Genomic DNA, 16,644 nt, shown 5'->3' on the forward strand with positions numbered 1-16,644 from the left:
AGCCCTCTGCAGGTTCGCTTGCTGCACAGTGGCCTGGTTTCATGGTCACAGTTAGTTTACACCAAGTGTAGCAGAGACTCACTGACTGAACTCCACCTTCAGCCGTGTAGAAAGACAGCACGAACACGAGCATCACATCAGCTCATTGCAGGGTTCCTGCACCACTTTAACCAGAGCAGGCAACAGAACACTGCGATTTTTAAAAGTTCTCCCTTTGCTCTGTTCGTGTTCCAGATGACTGATCTGAGCCGAGCACGTTCGTTTAGAACTGAAAACGTTTGTTCTAATTGAACAAAAGTTCACTTAGATTTTATTTCTTGCTTTTATCTTTTTCAGAAGGACACGTCTGATATGTTGCTGCTTCTCTTTCTGCTGTTGCACTTCCACATCGCTGAGGAGCTGATGCTGACTACGTGCACGTCCTTCCACATCTATTTTCCCATCATGTTGCGATTTTGTCTGTAAGAGTCAGTTTCATTTTGATGGACCTTCGTCCTGTGCTCTGGCTCGTCACAGGAAGAGCCGACAAATCTGAGATCAATCTGTGATTCTGGGCTCCACACACATTTTCTCCTTCACCGTCTTCGTCTTCATCATCTTCTCTGGAGGATAATGAACAACGCATTATCAGCCGCCGGTTGCCGTGGCAACACATTAACAGCGAACAGCCATTGCTAAGGAGCCGCTGGCACGAACACACACACACGATGGAAAGCGATGACATCACGCTCCCCCCTGTGATGTTTTTGTTTCCACCCTGAGTCACTGTGTGAAGTCACAAACACAACGATTACACTTTAATTTGGAGCCGAGCGCTCACATCACGCCCTCAGCGTGAGCGGGAACGTTAACCGACTCGACCGCCGCCGCCAACGCCTCAGATTTAAGCTTTAAAATGAAATTTCATGAGTCGTCTTGTTGTTTTTGAGCAACATTAATAAGAGAAATCACTTATCTGCTGCGCTAATCTTTAGATATGAAAATGCATTAGAGGGCCGCTCACAGCCTCCTGCAGCCACACAAATATCAGACAAAACAAGTTCATTAATCAGTGCTGGGACGTCGGTCACATGTTTCTTTCATGCAGACAATTTTTAGAAAAACCCCAAGAGACACAAAACCTCTCCGACACCCTGACACCATTTGTAAAGCAAAGACCCATCAGAGCACTTCACTCTCGCTCTGCAGGCCTACTTGTTGTTCCTAGAGTATTTAAAAGTAGAATGGGAGGCAGAGCCTTCAGTTTTCAGGCCCCTCTTCTGTGGAACCAGCTTCCAGTTTGGATTCAGGAGACAGACACTATCTCTACTTTCAAGATTAGGCTTCAAACTTCAGACCGCTGGAGGACTTTTGACGGTCCAGTTCATCAGGACTGCACTGTTGTGGAAATGCAAAATAAACCAAGAGGCACAGACGTCTTTACAGGTCAAACAGCACGACTGCATGTTTCTGACAGACTGTAAGCCTCCAATATTTATAGAGTCGGGAGGACGAGTCAGGCGTACGCTGAATAACAACCCTCAGCTGAAAGATCAGGTCGTTTTCACCTTTTCTCAGCAAAATGGGAGGATTTAAAGGACTGTGGCGTTTGACAGTGATGCATGCTGTGCCAAGCAGAGAGTATTCTTCCACCAAACACATGTAAAAGAGCCCAAATCCTCCCATCTGTCGTGCTTTCAGAGCAGATGCATCGCAGCTGTTACGCCGTGCAGGTGTTTGGACCTGCAGTGCAAAGACTGGGGCTGTGTGTGTATCAGCTACTGTAGTTCAGTATTTTCTAATCTCACATCACGTTAGTTTTTATTGTTTGTATCGTCGAAACACCACCCGAGTGTTGTTGCTGAGCACGATGTCTCAATGCTCAGTCAGAATGAGGATGAGTTCACTGCACTCAGACAGCCTCCGCACATCTGCAGCGGCTCTGTGATAATGTCACGTCGACACCAAAACATCTGAGGAAGCAGCGTCTGCCTCTCTCACAGTTTGAGAAAGTCAGACATGTTTCTTTATTTTAAACGATCTATCTTCATGTTTAAAGACAGAGCGACGTCTAAAGATGCTGACAGGTTTTTGCAAAGTTCGCAGTGATGGCTGCAGCTCAGGAGGTGGAGCGGGTCCAGTCTGCATGCCAAAGTATCCTCGGGCAAGATTCTGAATCTCTCTGATCCATCAGTGTGATGTTAAACAGAAAAAAGGTGAAGGAGTATTGCATATAGTGCATGTGGTGAGAAAGTGCATAAACAGGACGGCTCACAGGAGACTTCTAGAAAACATTTTTTATTAAACAGAATAAAGTTCACAAAATTCACCCAAAGAATCTGCTCTTTTTCTTAAACAGCATGAAAGTATAAACAGCTCTGCCTGAATATGAGAAAGCAGGGGAGCCTCTCTGAGCACAGCGCTGCACAGACAACATCAGCAGGACTATTATGGTATCATATATTATCACATATTTTAAAATATGAATAGTCATTATTATTATCAGTAGTATGACTCAGTAGTGATGTGAACAGCAGCCGTATTTACAGCAGAAGCACCAGCAGGAGGCGCAGCAGTAAGTTATATCTGGTTCATGCAGACGCGGCAGCGGCTGATCCGGTTCCCTGGAAGGGGTCCCGAGTCTCTCCAGAGCTGCGGTCGACTGCACACAGACAGAAATACAAACAGGAAGTAGTCAGTGTAATGATGTTTTTCTGTCAAAGCCCAGCCCTTTGGGGGCGGAGCCATCTCTGGCAATCAGCAGGACCATACTTAAGACCAGCACTGCCGTCAGTTCTTCACCAGATCGCCATGGTGATAACCAGGCCTCGTAACTTCTTGTTTCTTAACCTCATGTCCCACAGCATCTCGTCAAGTCACCACGTGACTCGTTCACAACTCCGCATTCTGGACACGGCGTCCATGGTCAACACTCCGCTTCATTCTGTAACTCGCTCTCCTGGATTTGAACGACTGACCTGTTTCTCCTGCCTGTCACAATCCTCTGGATTACTGGAACTCCACTCACTCACTCGCCACTTGGACGCCCACCCGGCTACCCCACCCTCCCTCCACAGCTTTATGTCTCCACCTAAAGCTACAGATCAATAACCAGGATCTTTCCACTACCGCTTCACTCTTCTTCTGTTTTCAGCGTTTCCTCGTCAGAGATTCCACCGCCACGTCTTCACGTCTCGCCATTGGTTATTCTGCATTTTCATTCAAACTTGGGAAATCTTATTACTGCTCTGTGTTGTGTCTGCACTTGGATCCTTCTGACCTTGAAAGTATGAACTGGCTGAAGAAATGGACCCAATTCAGACGGAAATCTCTAAGCAGGCAGTCGTGGTTCGGTCAACATGTCCTGACTTTTTAAGTAATCAGTGTAAAATTTCTATCCACAAACTGTAGTTTCTGTTCTGAAGGCACTCCCGGTCCTAGTCAGCCACGTGCACCTACCTATCCTTCTCCATCCACCGCCACCATAGGGGCTGCTCCGCCTTTTCCCCTGTCAAGCCCATTTTCCACAGTGCTGTCTCCTGGGTGAGTTGGGTTGGTGTGTGGATTTGTTACAGTGCTCGCTTGTTTTCGGCCGATGCTTTGAAACTCCTGTTTTATTGGACAGCTGAGAGGAAACGCACCGGCATGGGCTGAAGCATACTTTTCCTTTCACCCTGGCCTCTTCCTGAAATTTGAACAAACAACCAGCTCTCCCACTGGTTCCTCTTCAACCTCCCATTCCTGCAACTGTTCTCAATAACCAAAGTTTAACCCTGATCACTCATCAAGTGGAACCAGTCCACTTAGTTTTCTTTGGTAATCGCAGAGACTCTTTCATTCCACACTTCTGCTTCCCCCTGAGACCCCTCTGATCTTCAGCTATCCATGGCTAAAGAAGCACTTATAGACCGGCCCAGTGATGAGGTCGCAAGCTGGAGTCTGTTCAGTCTGATCAACTGCCCAAGATTGCCGCTACCGTCCAGCTCACACGAATTTCCCTCACCACCCGACTCACCATCTGTCCTCCATTCCCACTGAGTAACACAACCTTCAAGAAGTTTTCAAGATCAAGCCTCTCGCGTCGCTATGGTTGTGGTGACCTTCTCTCCAGAGCCCCGATACCCTCAAGCCACCTCTCCATTGCCTCCCTTTCCAGCTGAGGGTTACATTGGTGAGTTGTTAGCTGCCGGCATCATCCATCCCTCAAACCAAGTATGTTCTGGTTCCCTTTTCGTTCCCAAGAAAGACAAGACACTATGACCGTGCATTGATTAAAGAGCACTGAATGACATTCAAAAACTAGTAGCGATTACCTCCTATTAACCGTCCACAGGGACACTATTTTCATGAACTCTCTGGAATCCTCATCGCCTCATTTGTATCAGGGAGGCGGATGAATGGAAGCATTTAATATACCATCCGGACACTTTGCGTACTTGGTGATGCCTTTGGGCCTCACCAATGCTCCCGTGGTTTTCCAGAGCCTCATTAATGACATATTGAGGGATTTTTTTTAACATGTTTGTTGGGTGGAAAAGATCAGGATAATATCCTCAAGACACGTCAGATCCACGTTTGAAGTGTCCTACTGGTCTTCTAGAGAGCTGCCAATACATGAAAGCAGAAGAATTAGAGTTTCACTCTCCATCTGTCACCTTCCTGGGTTATAGCTCGGCAGGAGGTAAGGTGAAGACGTACAATCTGTCTGTCCCATGTCTCGAACGCATCTGCAATGTTTTCTCAGATTTGCCAACCTCTGACGCTAATTCATCAGAAACTACAGTCAGATAAACGGACCTCTTGCTCACCTTAGCTTCAACAAAACTCCTTTCACTCAGTCCCCTGAAGCCCAGACAGCCTTCATCACGTTAAAACAACTCTTCACCTCTGCACCTGTCCCGGTTACCTATATATCACCAAGCAGATGATTCAGGTGTCAGGGCCGTGCTCTCTCAGCGAACCGGGCTACGAGGTAAGCTGCAGCCATGGGCCTTTTTCTCCTGTTGTCTAACTACCACGGAACCAAACTGTGATGCAGGAGATTGTGAGTTCCTTGCTGTCAAGTTAGGAACTGATGAAGCAGTCGATATCAGGGGAACTACCCAGCATGACTTCTTTCCCATTGTGATCTGATGTGTTCCTTAAATTCTGAGCCGTGTATATCCCAACAGGCTGTACACACATGAAGGTGTTGCGCAAATACGGTGTATACAAACACACAATATTTCAACTCTTAAAGAAAAATCATGTGGTCCTCAGCAGGTGGAGTTTTGGCAGTGGGCTAGTCTGGAGCATTGAGCTGTGTTAACATGGTGACACAAAGGAAAACAGCAGTGACCTTAGCAAAGGTGTGTCATACCTGAACATGTTGCTGGGGTTCAGAGCAGCCAGCCAATAGCTGTAGGAGTTGGTGTAGAAGTTGCAGGTTCCTCTTTCATGACACTCAATGAAGGGGAGCTTCCTGAAGTGTTCTAGACAGGACCCGGGCGAGGCCAGAGGCTGACCCGACCCCTCCGCCCCTGCTCCTGTTTCCTGGGGAATCAGTCACAACTGGGGTCAAAGGTCAGAGCAATGGTTCATCCACTGCAACGCTGGTTTGGTACTTTTGAGAACTGTTTTTATTTGCTTCTTGTACCTTAAAAAGCTGCAGATATGAAAACATGAGCTCACCATCACAAAGGAGTAACCCGTCCAGAGCGAGACCCAGTTGATGGGACAGGTGGGAATCATACTGGTCTGACTGTGGACGGCGATCACTGTGGAAGCTCTGGCCTCACACACAGAACACCTGCGACACGAGAAGCAGCGCCCCGTGAACACGTGTCGCCCGGTGCGTCACATGTTCACGAGTAGAGAAACATCGGTGTTGGTGAAGTGTGCGGCTGTGTTTTACCGGCTGATGTAGTTGCTCAGTGACTCGTTAGTGACGAAGGGCAGCCCTTCTGCCACCAGTTTATCTGTGGACAACCAGTAGGACAAGTCGTTGTGTGCGGCATACAGACAGTTCTGCCCAGGGCTGCAGATCAGGAAGGGCATGGTGGTAAAGCGCCTCAGACAACTACCTAACGTACCTGCAGAGAGAAGGACGTGTTATTTGATCCCTCTTGGGTCTCCAGTTGTGCTGCAGATTGAAAGTATTCAAACTCTGGATGAGGTCGGCACACCCATCAACTTTAACAGGTTTTTTCCCACAATGTTTCATATGAATGATAGAAAATGTAAGCAGGGTCTTGAATTACCCAGGTCTTGTCCGTGAGCTCGACTGTTGCCGTTGATGAACAGCAGCGAGTAACCCTCGTATATGAGTTTTGTTTCTTCAGGACATTTTGGGATGTCGGTTGTCTGGCTGTGTCGGGTGAACAGGAAGCTGATCTTTTCAGGTGATGCTGACATAGTACCCGGTGTACCCCGAGAACCTTTAAAGCCAACTGGACCTTGTGGGCCTGGACAACCTAAAACACAGAGGCAGTGAGCAGTCTCAGACCCACCACAGCAGTGATCTGCAGCACTTAGTGTAGATACATGGGCAGAGATGTTAGTGCGTTGTATGCGGTGGTAAAGCCACCAAACCTTAAATTAAAATTAGGATTCTGTCCCTCTGGGCACATATGAGTAAAGACTCCTTACAGACAGAGCAGACAGCAATCACAACACATTCACATGTACCTCACCACTCACTATGTAGGTCCTTCAGGTAGACTGAGAGAAATGTGCCATTACATCACTACGTTTATTTGTTTTGGGTTTGTTTTTTATCCGCTCACCTTCTATAAACGACAGCAACAAGACGCAACATTAATTAACTGTAGGGACCTCTGTTACTGCTGATTACAGCCACACCGCATCCATGTACGTCCTGTACCGGCAGTTTCAAGTTTCTGTTAACCTCGCCTGCTCCTGCCAGAGTCGTTTCCTCAGCAGGTATATCACTGCGTGAGGAAAGTCTATTTGAATCATGAACAGGTTGGAGGCACAGGTGTAGATTTTCCCCATTACATCACATTAACTTAGCCGGCTGATTTTCCGACTGTTCGGGAACATCTGCTGGGAACGCTAAGGGCAGCTAAGCTGTTTTGGCCAGCACAGACTTCCTGTTTGCGGCCAGTGTTGGTCAAGTTACTTGAAAAAAGTAATCAGTAACTAATTACTGATTACTTCCCCAAAAAAGTAATCCCGTTACTTTACTGATTACTTATTTTCAAAAGTAATTAATTACTTAGTTACTTAGTTACTTTTTAAAAACATGATTTACAACCTGAAGAGGTGATAAAGTGATAGATCTTTCAGCCCAATTCTACTTTTTCTGCATAATCCATCATACAAAATGTAATCAAATGGAAAAGTCTCTTTTTAAAACTTGTTTTATTAGTTTTAATCTTTTAACTTTATGCATCAAGCAAACATTTAATTATATGCAACATTCTCTGACTGGAAGAAATTAGTTTAATATTTAAACCTATTTTCTGCACATTCCAGCTCATAAAATAAAATAATTTTTTGTGTTTTCACTCAGTCTTTCAAATAGATGCAAGTAAAACACAGCAGAAAATAAATAAAGTCAAAGACTCAGCGGTCCTGTTGCTCTATTTTCACCTGTAAAGCAGGAGTGGGGCAGGCGGAGGTTTACCCTGGTGCAGGTGTGCAGCGGTCAGTGGAAGGGTACGGCAGTTTCTCTGTGAGTTTCCCATTACGTCGTAGCTACTCGGTGCTTGTTGGAAGTTTAGGGTTTTTTCGCTGTAAAAAGAAGTTTTCTTCCCACGCACAGCGGACACTAATGTTTTTGTCACTTTTTATGGAATCAAACTCAAAGTAAGGTCAGTACTTCCACGCTTTAAACGCTGCACGCTCATACTCTCTCTGCACTATATGATCCATTGTTGATCTGCACACAGCTGTTGTCTCTAACGTCGCACTCGCTTACGTCACTGTCATGAGACATTCTCGCAAAAAATCACGGTTTTAGTAACGCAGTAACGCAGCGTTCCTACGGGAAAGTAACGGTAATCTAATTACCGTTTTTGCAATAGTAATCCCTTACTTTACTCGTTACTTGAAAAAAGTAATCGGATTACAGTAACGCGTTACTGCCCATCGCTGTTTGCGGCTAATTCTGAATTTTGACAAAACGCTGTGGAAGGGTAGAGTGGGGTCATGTTAACCATCTACTACATCCACCAAGGTCTTGAAGTTCAAATGAACGATTTGCTCGTCTTATATGTGTGACTTGTAAAACATATACAATGAAGAACTGTGTGAAAGTTCACCGAGTGACACAAACCACAGCTGCGTAACAGGATCAGCGAGTGAAACAACACCACAGCGAGAGCAACAACATCAAGAAAGTCCATTCAGTGTAGAAAACATCAGGATTCTTTCCAGTTGAATTATTGCTGAAAAATGTTGTTTTATGCCACAAACTCTTCACACTCACATTCACTCTGCAGCATTTTGAGTATTTCTAGCATTAAACTTGTGTTCAGTGTTAATGTCGGACATTTCTTACCTCTTGTTCCGGGCACTCCTCCATCTCCCTTTTGTCCTTTTATCCCAGGGCCTCCAGTTTGTCCTTTTTTACCCGCGTTCCCACAGTGACCCTTCATACCTGCAGCCACAAACACAACATTGCTTCAGTTCACACTTTCACTGCTCGTACCTGAAGCTTGTGTCCTCTGGATCTCTCAGGACTCTCCAGGATCATGGAACACCCCCACAAGTTTCCCCCAGTTTTATTCCTTTGTTTTTAATTAAGCTAGTGTGACTGACCAGGCCGGGTTTGCAGGCACCAGAAGTTGCAGATCTCCTCCAACTTTTTCCACACTCACCTTTGGGGCCATGATTCCCAGGGGAACCTGGAAATCCTTTTTCCCCACAGGGCCCTGGCTCTCCAGGTGAGCCTTTGTCTCCGGGAAACAACAGTAACTGTCTGGTTGCATTTAGCCCCTTTGTTCCTGCAAGAAGTAACATTCAGTATTACATACAATACATGTGTCACCATGCAGGTGTGTGTTTCTGTGTGTTACCTTTTTGTCCAGGACAGCCCTGAGGTCCTGGTACGCCGCATCCACCCGGCGGGCCTTTGTTCCCATTCATCCCTCAAAACACAAACGAAGAGCAGCTCTATTAATCGCTTCACCTTCAGATATCAATATTAGATCTTTTAATAACATGAATATATAAGAGAGCATTAGCACACAGATAGATAAGGGACAGAGTTTTGGTACAATAAGGTGCGCTTTCTCTTCCCATCACAGCTTCTGTTGACCATTTAACCGAAGCAGACTTTGCTTGCATGAAATAAAAAGGCCTGTTTGCTGAACCTCTTGCTATGACTGTATGTTTCAATCTGAGAAATTAAAGAAATATCAGACGGACTAAACTATCACCGTATGCTGATGATGTCATTTTGTTTATTATAAGATACACAAATCACCTTTAGCTTAACTACATTTAATAAAACTAATGTGGACATATCTCAGGATGTGGGAAATCTCTGATGGACTGAACTTAGGAGGTAACTGGAAACCCCTTTAAAACCAGTGCCGTTGTACTGGGAATCCATCCTACCTGACAAACCATCCTACCCGTCGTGTCTGTGTATGCACACAACACGAAATTCAGTGGCAAACCATCCCACCTTTGTGAATAACAGCTACAAGCATACTTTAATGGGTAAAATGAAGTGGCAAACCGTCCTGGCTTTATGAATATGAGCTACAAGCATACTCTGATGGGCAACGTTAAGTGGCAAACCGTCATACCTACTGAAATTTGTGCTGCAATTACTCTGACAGAAGAAATGTGCATAAACTACTTACGGTAGGACGTTTTGCCAAAGTAGGATGGTTTGTCAGAACACTGTAACCTTCCAAACCCTTCAGTCATTGCATAGAAAGAACCTGACCTAAGTATTTCTGCAATACAGTTGATTGTTGAATTATTCTTGGTGTGGTTGCATATACCACAAGACAGATCCACACACAGCAGACATGAATACAGGATGTAACTGACGAGCCTATAAAAGTAGAGCAGTGATCTTTAAAGTTGTCACGGTTCTGGGTCCGTTGGACCCAGTATTTTGAGTTTATTATGTTTTGGTTCACTTTTGCATCATGGATTATTCTTTGTTTCTCTGGTACTTTGTGTTTCAGTTATCTTGGTGTTTTGGATTGTTTCTCATTCTCTTGTTATTATTATTATTATCATTATTATTAGAGTTTCATGTTTCTATTATCCATGTTTAAGGAATGGTGGTTTCATGTATAGTTCAGTTCCATGTTTCATTTTCTGTCTCTGTGTTGAGTCCATGTCTCTGAGTTGTGATTCATGTTTCCTGTTTTATTGTGAAAGACTTTGTCTTATGTTAGTGTGTGCAGCTTTGTTCCCCATGTCTCGTTAGCCCTGATCTCTCCCAGCTGTGTCTCCCTTCTGTGGCCCATTTCCTCATTACTACCCTGTGTATTTAAGCCCTGTGTTTTCCCATGCCCAGTGTCGCGTCGTACCCTCAGATTATGCCTGTGTGTGTTTGGTTTCGGTGTTCAGTCCTCACTTCATGTTTTGTTTTCTGGCCAGCAATAAAGCTGAGGTTTTTGAGTTGCATTCCGTTTTCCGAGTCCTGCATTTGGATCCTCCTCTCTGCCTGCCCGCACACAGAGCCCTGACAAAAGTACTTTTCAGTGCAATGAGGAAGAGTCCAGAGGGGAACAGTCAGCGGTGCAGGAGGTTCAATTCATTTTGCAAATGCATGATCCATACACGGAGGTTAAAGTGCATTTAACTTTCAGATTCTAGAATCATAAACTGAATTAACACGATGTTCAGCGCATATTTAAGAGTTGAATAACATCAGTGCCAGATTGGTGTCCATGCACCAACTCTTCTTCCTCATTCTGGTATGCAGATTTGTTGCTGTCAGAGATACGACCTACCACAGTGGTATCATCAGCAAACTGGTGCGCGAGTGTTGTGTGAATTTAAACAACCCACTTCCTACAGAAGGAACTGCAACTTTCTGTTCTTTCTACAGGAAGGGGTTTGTATCATATCTAACAGACTCCAGTTTGTGCATGTAAATGGAGAGTCCTCTTCACACACTGAGGTTAATTATGGAGTTCCACAGGGTTCAGTGCTAGGACCAATTCTGTTTACATTATACATGCTTCCCTTAGGCAGCATCATTAGAAGACATAGCATACAAAAGAATAGAGTTTATTTTGAACATGTAAATATAAGAAGAAGAAAAAGCAGAAAAACTTTGTTAAAGTGAAGATGTCAGGTTGTCAGGAGTATCTCATATCCACAGTGTTTTCTGACAATGTTGCATTTTATTCTGTTGTATTGTGTACACCATCTTATTCTTATTATCTTATCCTGTTCCAGTGTTTTCTTAATTTTTGCTGCTGTAACTTTGCAGTGGCCACTTTCTGCTGTGACACAACAAATTTCCCAAGTGTGGGACTAATAAAGGTTATCTTATCCTACCTGATCTCATCTTATGCTGCCAAGCTGTTCTTGCCCAGATGATAACTGTGGACACTGACTGAAAGTAGACGGAAGGCTAAACATCCAAAAATGAAAAAGTCTAAACAGTTACTTTAATGTGGTGAAAGGGCAGCTGTAAAACCTACAGCTGTGGTTAATGTCACATTCATTCTGGGATATATGTGGAATTATATTTACGTCTTAATAAAAGCACGAGCTAAAAAATAATCAGAGCAAATCATTTATCATAAAAGAAGTTTCGAGATAACTTCTCTGTGCGCACAGCTGCTACGCGTTGAGCATTTACATGCGAGGAATTTAATTGCACCCATGAAATGAAATTATTTGCTAAAATTATTTTTTACTTGCACATTTGTTATGACATAAATATAATTCCATAGATATATGCACACTCTGAGGACATGAAATGAAACAGCATTGTGAAGCTGCAAACAGCAAACGTGGAGTGATTATTATTTCAGTCCTTACCAACAGGTCCTCTGACACCTACATCGCCCTTCCTGCCTCTGGGTCCTTGTGAGCCTGGTGGGCCACATGCACCCTGTAAAACCACAAAAGCAGCTGATGGTTTTTAATACTGTCATATTAACACTCCTTACTCTGTTTGATATAGACAAGTTGAATTTGAATTCTTTGTAGTGCAGTGCTAGAAAACCCCACATGGGGGCAGTCTCTGCTTGGTAACAGTCAGCCTCAGCGAGCTGTTAAAGATGGGGTGGACTGAGAACACTTCAAACTGCGTTTCCATTTGTCGTGGGCGTGTCCCTGACTTCTGATTTGTTGATTAAATGTAAATTTAGGGTAATAAACTATTCAAAAGACAAGCATGTGGTATGCTAGCTAGCTAACTCCTCATTTATAACAGGCATTAGCATGGGTCCCCCTGAAGAAAGGGCTATACTAAAAACATCTGACCTATGACCATGAAGCGCTGCATAATAAGATTGTATGTTATTACTAGGGGTGCAACGATACACAAAATTCACGGTTCGTTTCGATACTTTGGTGTCACGGTTCGATATTTTTTCGATACAAAAAAATGTTCATGCCTTTTTAATTTGTCATTTATTAAAATTATAAATATATATTTTAACTCAAAAGTACAGTTTTTTAATTTAATGTTGCTGAAACAACAAAGTAATAAAAAAATAATCTATCTGATGGAGGAATCCCTCATCTTTGGAAAAGAGAGTTTATTACAGAGAAATGTCTCTTTCCAAAATAAAAGCTCTACTATACGCTTCTTCTGGGCTATATTCTCAGCAGCATATTAAACATATCAGGTCCTCATAAGGAGAATCCTGTGCTAACGGCTGTCTAAATGACTCGGGTAAAGTTTGTAGCATGCGTGCTTGTTGTTTTTGTCTGCTTCCACTTGTCTTTGCACTAGGATGCTGTCGGAGTAAATGTGCAGTCATATTCGTTGTGTTCCCACTAGTGCTGTCAGCGTTAATCTGAAATGACGTTAACGCCACAACACGGCAAATCTCCATTAACGAGCTACCGCGGATCGCCCCGTGCGTGGGGCTGGACGGCGTCAACACGTTAACGAGCTAACTGCGCTAACACACTAGTTCCCACCCATGTAATTGAGCATTGCGTGGCACATCCGCGATAACACCACCTTTGGTCTTCATGTGACATACTGTCGTCACATGAAGACCAAAATAGTTCCAAAGGCCAGATCTGAATGAGGGTGGGGGAGGTTCAGTTTGCCATGTTGCAATGAGCTTAGCTTCTGTCTTGCTAGCTTGCGCTGCGCTCAGTGGATCTGTGCTCGACAGTGCAGCCTAGGCGGAGTAGTCGAACGCAGATTCACTGAGCTCTCAACAAAGACAGCATCGTCAGAAGAAAAGTTGATAAAATAAATTTAAAATTTTGTATTGTCCGAATCGCGTACCGAACCGAAAGCACTGTATCGAACTGTTCAATATCGATACGAGTATTGTTGCACCCCTATTTATTACCTGTACCCACATGATTGGAACAGAACTGGCTGAAACCTTTGGCCTGGCTATAAGCTTTAAAAACAGCTTTAACACAGATGTTAAACTGTATTCATGCAGCATGTGATTTTGTGAAACTTTACGACGTCATGGTGATGCCAGAGGACATTACATTGAAAAAATGTTAAAAATGTGTCGTACAGCTCTCTCTGTGCACTTTCATATATCACTTGATATGGTTTCTTGAATGTTTTTAAGGTCAATTTGGATCTTGAGTGCTAAAAATGAATGTCAAGGTTAAATGCTGAGTGAACCCAGGTACTCGTGTTTGTGGTGATTATAACGTTTTTACTGATTCTCACAGTTTGTATCACCTGATTTTAGCCCAAATGAAAGCAGCTCGAGCTCCCTTTGGTATCTAGCATCACACAGATTTGGACACTAGACTGCTGACAAACAGATTCTGAACGAACTGCTTCCCGCAATGTTTCTGTGTACTGACCAGCTGGCCTTTTGGACCACTGTCTCCATTGGAACCAGGTTTTCCTGCGATACCTGGTGTTCCTTTACATCCCTTATCCCCTTTGAAACCAGGACCTGGAGGACCAGGAGGGCCCTTACAGCCAGGTGGACCTACAAAAGGACAGAAGATGTTGTTTACACCAAGTTTAGTAATCTGGGAAGTGCAGACATCCTGAAAGTCCTCTGCAAATCTAGCACTTCTGAGTATGTTTGTCTCTCCACACTGTGGGAAACTATAGCTGCATCTAATTAGTCGCACTTGAAGAAAATGCAACTCTCAAACACAGAAAAAAATGCTAAATCCCCCACAGTAGCCTCTAAATCATTTCCCTGACGAGACTTCTAATGTGTCTCATCACCTTTTGGTCCTCGACATCCAGCCGGTCCTATTCCACCCTTGCCTCCTGGAAAGCAGACTCCTTCCGTACCAGGAAGACCGGGAGGGCCAGGTGGTCCAGGAGGTCCGGGGCAGCCTGGATTTCCTGTTGGACCAAATGGCCCAGGAGGTCCAAGGGGACCGGGAGGACCCTTCTCCCCGGTACACCCTGAAGAGACCAGAGGAGACAGCACCGTGTTTTTCTTCTTCTTTAGCTCTGACTGAACACTAAACACAGGATTTGATGACAGGACTCACCAGGTGGACCTTTCTCTCCATCTCGTCCCGGAGGTCCAGGCTTAGATGCTGGGAAAAGAAACAGGTTAGGAAGTAACACCGAAACTGATGCGTTTGATTCTGTGAGAATTAAAGGTATGACTGTTTACTATCTCTGAGGTCTGGTCCCTGGATTCTGGTCTCTGAGTTTTGGGGTTTTGTTAAAAGTTCATTCCAGGGCCGGTTCTAGACGGGCATATATGAGGGGGCAGATAGAAATGTAAAGGGGGCAAATGGTGGCAACAGAGGAAGGAAAGTGGTGGGGGTGGTTGTGGGGTGCTCTAGGTCATCGGTCCAACCTTTTCTGCACCACGGACAGTTTAATGTCAGACAGTATTTTCACGCACCGGCCTTTAAGGTGTCGCAGATAAACACAACAAAATAAAACGACGAGACAAAAACTGCTGTTTTGTAAAAATACTAATAAACGTGAATTCACTGTGTAACTGTGTAACTTTATTAGCAGCGTCCTCCTGAAATGCGCCAACAACACTAAGAGTAACGTCCTCCTGTCTGCCCTTTAATGCTCTCTGGTTGCTATGGTAATGCATAAATATTTCTTTCAAAATAAGACGCACAACTACAACACGGGAAAAGAACCAGGGAAACCAAGTTAACGATAAAAACCATAAATTTCACACCAAAGCCTCAACTCTTGCGGGCCCGTACCAAACGACTCACGGGCCGTACCGTTCCATGTCCCGCGGGTTGGGCACGCTGCTCTGGATAACTGTTTTTGTCATGTATGCACTTTGTCAGGTCTCCACCCTAAAATCTGACCAACGTAGCTCTTAGTGTCACTGAGGCACGCAAACCCGCCTGACCATGTTAAGGTTTCAATCTGTCAGGGGGCAAACTGAAAAATAAAACAACCATAATTGAAATAAAATCTTCCTCATCAGATTATAAAGACTAAAACATGACATTTACCTTAATTGGATGGCCTATATCAAATATAACAACTGCCAGTATTAACAAAACTATAAAGGGTTGGAATAGTAATAAAGAAATTATTCACCATCTATTTTCCTACAATTCTCAAATTAATTTGTAGAACTTTTTTATTCTTGTTTTTTGATGGGTTTTCTAGTAATGAGTGTGTTTTACTATCCTGTGTTTTGGTTCATCATTTCTATTCATTCCTGTGGATTTGGTTCCTTCTGGGTTTGCTGCTCTCTCATTTGTCTCTGTCTTTGTCCTCTTGTGTTCTCATTGGATAACAGTCTTCTTCCATGTTTATTTTCTTTGTGTTGCTTTCTGTTCATGGTTTCGCTCATGTTTTGCATTCTTTGCTTCAGTGAAAGTGCCGTTTTCTTGAATAACCTGCTGTGCATTTGGGTCTGGCGCCTGTGTGGAGGTGGCAGGGTAAAATTTCCCCTACCTCCCATCGCTCCTTTCTCTCCAGGAGGTCCAGGTATCCCATCCTGTCCCTGATTTCCTCTTGGACCAGATGGGCCAGAAACTCCAGGTGGCCCAGTGTTACCTAAATATGAAGACATAGTGGTCTGTTCTTCGGCTTAAGGCAATAAAAACAGACAGCAAAGTGTATATTGGAACACTGCTGATGTACCTTTGAGGCCAGGGGGACCTGGACAGCCAGGTTTTCCTTTAGGACCATCACAACCTTTTTCACCAGTGGACCCAGGAGGACCTGAAACAAACAGTCAGGGTTTGATGTAGCTTTTAGTAATGTATGCATGTATACATGCATACATACATGCATGCATGCATTTTTAATAGTGTTCTAAAAGACATACATACATACATGCATGGATACATGCATACATACATGTATACGCATTTTTAATAAAGTGTTCTAAAAGACATACATACATGCATGCATGCATGCATACATACATACATACATTATTAAAAATGCATGCATGTATGTATGTATGTATGTATGTATGTATGTATGTATGTATGTCTTTTAGAACACTTTATTAAAAATGCATGCATGTATGTATGTATGTATGTATGTATGTATGTATGTATGTATGTATGTATGTATGTATGTATGTATGTATGCATGCATACATGCATACA

At 43.8% G+C, this 16,644-nt stretch overlaps 1 protein-coding gene across 1 annotated transcript in view; it reads right to left on the minus strand.

Annotated features, from left to right (window-relative positions):
• Nucleotides 1–2,261: 2,261 nt before the first annotated feature.
• The window catches only part of col4a3 (collagen, type IV, alpha 3), a 44,013-nt gene continuing 29,630 nt past the window's right edge, over nucleotides 2,262–16,644 (minus strand). The window contains exons 40-53 of the mRNA XM_026191955.2: nucleotides 16,169–16,249; nucleotides 15,980–16,081; nucleotides 14,581–14,628; nucleotides 14,306–14,491; nucleotides 13,927–14,057; nucleotides 11,947–12,019; nucleotides 9,000–9,071; nucleotides 8,802–8,927; nucleotides 8,483–8,581; nucleotides 6,219–6,431; nucleotides 5,873–6,050; nucleotides 5,650–5,767; nucleotides 5,339–5,511; nucleotides 2,262–2,641 (exon numbers count right to left, since the gene is read on the minus strand). Coding sequence (XP_026047740.2) covers nucleotides 2,560–2,641; nucleotides 5,339–5,511; nucleotides 5,650–5,767; nucleotides 5,873–6,050; nucleotides 6,219–6,431; nucleotides 8,483–8,581; nucleotides 8,802–8,927; nucleotides 9,000–9,071; nucleotides 11,947–12,019; nucleotides 13,927–14,057; nucleotides 14,306–14,491; nucleotides 14,581–14,628; nucleotides 15,980–16,081; nucleotides 16,169–16,249 — 1,682 coding nt within the window. The 3' untranslated portion in view covers nucleotides 2,262–2,559. The remainder of the gene's footprint in view (nucleotides 2,642–5,338; nucleotides 5,512–5,649; nucleotides 5,768–5,872; nucleotides 6,051–6,218; nucleotides 6,432–8,482; nucleotides 8,582–8,801; nucleotides 8,928–8,999; nucleotides 9,072–11,946; nucleotides 12,020–13,926; nucleotides 14,058–14,305; nucleotides 14,492–14,580; nucleotides 14,629–15,979; nucleotides 16,082–16,168; nucleotides 16,250–16,644) is intronic.

The sequence above is a fragment of the Astatotilapia calliptera genome, chromosome 14 (assembly GCF_964374335.1).
Source record: "Astatotilapia calliptera chromosome 14, fAstCal68.1, whole genome shotgun sequence".
Taxonomy (NCBI): Eukaryota; Metazoa; Chordata; class Actinopteri; order Cichliformes; family Cichlidae; genus Astatotilapia; species Astatotilapia calliptera.